Source organism: Lipotes vexillifer, unplaced genomic scaffold, assembly GCF_000442215.2.
Source record: "Lipotes vexillifer unplaced genomic scaffold, Lipotes_vexillifer_v1.1 scaffold1359, whole genome shotgun sequence".
NCBI classification, from domain to species: Eukaryota; Metazoa; Chordata; class Mammalia; order Artiodactyla; family Lipotidae; genus Lipotes; species Lipotes vexillifer.
The window spans coordinates 876,138-882,226 of NW_006771596.1; the positions used below are offsets into that span (position 1 = coordinate 876,138).

General features: G+C 66.2%; 1 protein-coding gene across 9 annotated transcripts in view; it reads right to left on the reverse strand.

The window, feature by feature from the left end:
* The window catches only part of CAMK2B (calcium/calmodulin dependent protein kinase II beta), a 95,685-nt gene that overhangs the window by 8,253 nt on the left and 81,343 nt on the right, over positions 1 to 6,089 (reverse strand). For 4 of the 9 annotated variants that reach the window (XM_007446997.1, XM_007446996.1, XM_007446999.1 and 1 more), the window contains 3 exons: positions 5,883 to 5,954; positions 4,365 to 4,409; positions 2,757 to 2,805 (listed from right to left, as the gene is read on the reverse strand). The exons of 1 other annotated variant lie outside the window; for it this stretch is intronic. In XM_007446997.1, coding sequence (XP_007447059.1) covers positions 2,757 to 2,805; positions 4,365 to 4,409; positions 5,883 to 5,954 — 166 coding nt within the window. The remainder of the gene's footprint in view (positions 1 to 2,756; positions 2,806 to 4,364; positions 4,410 to 5,882; positions 5,955 to 6,089) is intronic. 4 more of the 9 variants (XM_007447001.1, XM_007447004.1, XM_007447000.1 and 1 more) reach the window with 3 other exon arrangements.

Genomic DNA, 6,089 nt, shown 5'->3' on the forward strand with positions numbered 1-6,089 from the left:
GATGGAGGGGGACACAAGGGGACATGGGGGATGGAGGGGGACACAGGGGGGACATGGGGGGACGGAGGGGGTCTTGAGGGGACATGGGGGATGGAGGGGGACAGAGAGGAGTAGAGAAGGGACGTAGCAGTGGAGCGTGACAGAGAGGGGTGTGGGGCACAGGGGGAAGCTTCAGGAACGTTCAGGCAGCTGCACCTGTCTGACCAGGTCTGTGGGGGCGCGTAGAGAGCTGCTGCGGGCAGAGGGTGCCCTCCATTGAAGGGCAGCCTGGCCCAGGAAGGGACAGAGGAGGCAGCCCAGTGCAGGACAGGCCCTCGGTCAGTGCCCGACAGGTGAGGAAGGGGTGAGTGAGTGAAGGATGAGCAGAACGTCCGGCCCCTCTGTGGAGAACCCAGTTCTGCAGGGAGGCTGGGCCCTTTCTTCTCCCCTTAAACCCACAGGCCTGTGGTTGAGAGGATTTCTATAATAGCTCCTTGGGCCTGGGCTCCCCGGGGCCCACACGGAGTCAGGGTGACTGGCAAGGGCACGGCCCAGGGCCCGAGGGGCAGGGCACGTGGGTGGGCGGCCTCAGAGGGGCCCTGCCGGCTGCCCTAGGCCTGGGAGACCCTCCGGGGGAGAGGCCTGGGGCCCTGGACAGCAGTGCGGGGAGCAGTGTGGGAGGTGAGGGTCGGGGAACCGGGGTGGGGGCAGTTAGCGCGTGTGCCCCCCCGACGGCCAGCCAGGCCAGACAGTTAGCCTGGGAGCAGCTGAGGCCGTGCACGGCAGGACGCAGGAGCCGCTGGGCAGCAGAAGCAGCAGGCCTGGGGCACTACTTACATGGGGTGGGCGGGGGGCCCTCGGCTTCCGGGGTCCCCGAGCCCCTCCTCACGGAGCTCAGGATGTCACAGATTCTGGGGGCTGGGTGGACAGGAGGCAGACATATGAGGAGGCTGCCAGGCGAGGCTGGGGGAGAGGAAGCAGGGCCTCTGGTCTCTCCCGCCCTGGGGCCTGTCTCAGCATCAAGGAGCCCTGGCCCTGACACCCGAGCAGAATGGTGGACCAGGCGGCCCCCCAGGCCAGTGGGGAAGGCCCGCACGGAGGAGGGCTTGAGGGGCAGAGGCCCTGGGGGGCCTCAGAGGGGGGCTGTCGGGGGCAGGCTGGTGCCCAAGCTCGGCCGGCCCTTGGCTCTCAAGCGCCCCCTCAGAGGAGTTGCAGGCCCTTCAGGGAGACCCCCGCAGCAGCAGGGGCCCGGCTACTTACATGGGGTGGGCAGGGGGCTTATGGGAGCCGGAGGCGGGCAGGACGGGGGGCCCTCGCCTTCTGGGGTCCCCGAGCCCCTCCTCACGGAGCTCAAGATGTCGGGGACCCTGGGGGCTGAGCGGACAGATGAGACGTGAACACGCAGGTGAGGACACGCAGGAGAGGAGGGGGAGTGCAGGGGAAGGACCAGAGGGGCTAAGTTGGAGAACCACGCAGTGGGGTCCAGGGCTCCTGGGGCGCCATCACCCCCGCGTGCCCAGGGCTGTGCAATCACAGCCGGTATGTGAGGCAGACACAGGACCACGTGCAGGGCTGGACACGGGGCCTTCGAAGGCCGGCCTCCAGGTGAGAAGTTTGTGTGCCAAGGCCAGCAGAGGCCAGGCCTGGGCCCACTGAGGCTTCTCCGCATCTGACGGATGACACAGCTGAGGTGACAGTCCCCCGGGGCCCCTGTGCCTGCCCTGCCCTGCCCCACGAGACCCCTCGGGCATCTGCCCACCCTCTCCCAGCCAGACAAGGGGTTGGGACGAGGCTGGCCGGGCTGGCCGTCTCCCCTATGCTCCTGCAGGCTCGGGCTGCCTCAGGCCCCCAGCCTGCTGAGGCAGGGACAGAACCGCAAGGACAGGGCCTGGGAGAGGTCTGGATGACCTCCATGCTCCATGCTGATGGTTCGGGGCCTGCAGTCTGGAGAAAACACGTGAACGTCCACCCTCCCTGTGTCCAGAGGCCAAAGCTTTATGTTCGCTTCCACTCTGGGGCAGGGAGAATACTCAGGACAGGGTCACTGCATCCCCCCTAAACTGGCAGAGTGGCCACTGTCCAGCCCAGGGGCAGCCCTGAGGGCACCCAGCGCTCATCTACAAGCGTGTGGCCGAGAGGGTCAGGCGGGCCCTCCACGTGGGGACGGGCGGCCTGGCCTGAGTGGAGTGGGGACCAGATCCTCTCCCTGGGGGCAGCTGAGAAAGCCGAGGGTGGAAGAGGGGGCCCTGGGTGAGCACATGGCGCCTGGCACCCTGGGGCCCTTGTGGGGCACAGACGGAGCATGGCCCAGCTCAGCCTGGGAGCCCTGAGAGTGGGTTGGAGCTCGAGTCTCTGCAGCCCACCCCCCCAATCCCACAACGAGCCCAGGAAACGCCCCTTGCTGCCCGTCCACGAATCAACTGCCAGCCGGGCAGGCATAGGTTTAAGGACCTTTGAGAGAAGAAACAGCAAATTCAACCGTGGGAACTGGGTGCACAGCCCCCAGAGCAATCTGGGGGCCCGTGCAGAGAACCGGCCCACCCAGGGCAGTGGCTTCCTCGCTGCTCAGGGAGCCCGGGCCCGTCAGGCTCTGCTTGGATGCTATGCCGGAGACTGCCCGGTGCCGGTCTGTACCCAGGCTCAGGTGGGACTGCAGCTCTGAGCAGGGTCAGCCCTGGGGGACACGCCCGCATCACAGGCCTCGGCCTTTCTCCATCCCAGCTCCCCACCCGCCAGTGGCCCGCCCCGCTGCCCCCGCAGGTGGGGAGCTGGGGGACCTTTTGTGTCTTCGTCCTCTATGGTGGTGTGGGTGCTGTCAGATGACTCCTGGGGAGACACGGGGAGACAACGGGTCAGGACGTGGCCTGAACCCCAGAAACCCACAGGCGGCGCTGGAGCTTCACACCAGCCCCAGGGGTCACCTGTCCACAGGCTGGGCCACCATGTCCCCAACAGCTGAGGACCCCAACTTCCCCTTCTCCCCACAAGGCACACCCAGTGGAAAGACTCCGTGTGCTCAGATGACTCATTAACAAGAGAGAAAAACAAGCTTTTTGGAATTCCAAGACTCCGGGTGAAGCAGAAAATCATCCACAGCCCATGCATTTTGGCAGACAGGGCAGAAGCTTCCAGCAGGTGCTCAGGAACCCTGGCCTGGCCCAGACAGGCTGCAGCAGCAACCACACCTCCTCCCCAGGTCTGGACCGTCCAGCCAGGCCTGGCCTTACCTCTCAGGTGGCCTTAAGGGCAGAGAGGTGGCCCCAGCACCTCCTACCTCACTCCTGGCTTACTGCCCTTCAGATATAAAACCAGGTGCCAGCCACCTGTCATTGAGTCCCCAGAAGGCCTGCCTGCTCCTCAGAAGGAACATCTTAACAGGGTCCCTAAGGGACCCCACGCCCCCTCCAGCCCCCTCACAGGACACACTGCTTTGGTCCCTGGGCCAGGAATGCGGGTGTCTACAGGCTGTAGGATCAGGGCTCACACCACAGCCCCGGAAGCCTCACTCCAGACACAGCGTCCTAGGAACACCCATCCCTGGCCCCGAGTCACAGAGGACACCCGGGCTCTTCCTAGCACCTTCAGCCTGGGGGCCGGCCCAGAGCCAGGTGCCCAAGGCCCCCTGGTCCTGGCCCATGGTGTGTGGGGACCCTTTGAGGATCCCAGGCCCGGGTGGAAGTCTGGTTCTGGAAACACAGCGTGGCCGCCCACCCATCCCTCCCCCGACCCCAGAGAGCCAGCCCCTTCCCTGGCCCCGGGGTGAAGATGCCGATGGGATGGGAGCTGATGCCAGAGCAGAGAGGAGGGGCAGGAGGAGGGGTCAGCTCAGCGGGCAGCACCGGGCGCAGCGGGCAGAGGCGACGAGCGATGGGTGCGGTCAGGGGGGAGTCTGTGCTGCTCCCCTCTCCCCCGCCCCACACTCGGGGGCACGCCGGGCAGCCCACGCCGGCCCTTCTCCCCCGGAGCACGCAGCCCTGGCCGCGCATCACGGAGGACACCCAGGCTCTTCCTGGCGCCCTGAGCCTCTGAAATGGGCCCTGCATTCAGCTGCTCCTGGCTAGGCTGGGCCTGGCCATCGCCAAGGCAGGATGGAGAGGGTCTGAGAAGTGGACCCTGCTCAGGACATGAGGAAGCCCAGGCTCCTGCGTCCACCCTGGACTCGGTACAACCATGCCTCCAAAAAGGGCAGCAGCTGGGGCCTTTCCCCAAGAGGGAGCAGCCCGCGGACCTGGGGGGCTCTGTACTGCCTTGGGAGGGGTCCCTGCACAGTTGTCTTGGCACAAATGCTTCCCCGGGGTCAACATCCCAGAGCTTCCCCAGGGCCAGGGGGTCTGCCTACTGCCTGAGCAGACGCTCCCAAGAGGGCGGTGAGGAACGCGCAGTACCTTGATCCCGTCCACTGGGTTATGAATGACGGTGGTTTGAGGTTCCTACAGAAGAAGGAAGCACAGAGGAAGGAAAGAGGGAAGTGAGACGAGGAGGAGCGGAGGCCCCGCAGAGGAGAGGAGGGGAGAGGGTGGCAGCGCAGCAGGACGGCGGCAGATGGCCAGCGGGCAGCAGGGCAGCTGGAGAGAAACCTGGGACGATGTGGATGGAACAAGCAGACCTGCCGGGACCTCGCCGGCGCCTGCGACGGGAGGGCGATGGAGAGCGTGCGCCTGAGGGCGGCGGCGAGAAGCCACACGCTGGGGGCCCCGCCTCCGGCGCTCCGCCCCCTCCCTTTGCAGCCGCTGCCTCGGCATGGGCGGGGCACAGTTTGAAGATGTCATGGGGGTGGGGTGGCACATGGGATGGATGGGGTCCGAGAGGGGGCTGGCTGCAAGGCCGGCACGTGGGACCCTCCCCTCCTGGGCCAAGGCCGCCCTCCCATTCGCTGTATGGCCATTCGGCAAACCCAGCCTCCACACGGGGCGGTCCAGGGCTCACTCCCAGAAGCAAGGCCTGGGGCCTGCGGGGACACCAAGTGTGCTTTCAGCAAACTCAGAACCTGCAGACCAGCAAACCCCAGCCTCTCGGGATGGCCTGCTCTACACGAGACACAACAGGCGCACAGCATACTGGGCAGGAGGGCCGGTACCTGCTGGCCACAACCCCGCACCACCAGCTCTGTCCCCTGGACAGGACCCTCCAGGTGAGGGCTGGTGCTGACGGGTCCCTCTGACCTCACGTCTGCCCAGGCCTCCCCAGCAGGAACCCCTGAACACTCCAGGCAGCCACAGGCCAGCACAGCCATAGAAGTGTATCTCCCCACACCTGCCTCGAGGCCTGCAGGACACAGACTGATGGGAAACGCCATGGCTGCTGCTGCCCTAGACCCGACAGCTGCTGCTGGGCCGTCACCAGGGAAACCACCAAGGGGTCTCTGTCTCCCTCCAGATCACTGGGCTCTGAAGCTAAGGTCAGGCCCACGCATTCTTCCTGGGGAGAAACCAAAGGCCCCCACCTCCCAGACAGCGCACCCCTGCAGCACCCAGGAGAGGGGTTGGCGGGGGAGTCCCCGCCACCTAGCCTGTCCTCACCCCCAACCCCCGGGCCACTCTCCCTGCAGAGCTTCCCCGGGCCGATCTCTGGGTCAGCCCGTTGCGAGCAGAGAGGCCGAGCAAGGTTGGTGCCCTGGATCCTGGCTCTCAGCCTCACCGGCTCCCTGATGGGCTCTCACTGCTGACCCACAAGTCAGCAGGGGCCTGTCCGCTGCACCCAGAGCGGCTCTCCGGCACGGCCTGAACTGGAGTCCACCCTCACTCCCACACCCGAGTGGCGGTGGGGCTGGAAGGGCTAAGTGTCATCTGTCAGAGACAGGCTGGCAGCCAGACCCCAGCTTTACCCCAGGCCTCCCGACAGGTGGCCACCACACAGCCGGGGTACCGGAGGGCCGAGAAGTGGGGGGCTGAGAGGTTCAGTACCAGGGCAGCTGGAGGAAGTGTCCCCTTGGGGCTGGTGGCAGCTGCACTGTTTTTGGTGCTATTCGTCTGGGGCTGCAGAGAGAGGAAGAGAAGCCATTAGGGAGAGAATGAGGGGGTCACGCCCCTTCCTTGGGAGGGGAGGAGGCCCAGAGGGAGCTTCGGGGATTGGGCAAAGCTGTAGGCTCCAGACGGGGGAGGGGGAGGGGG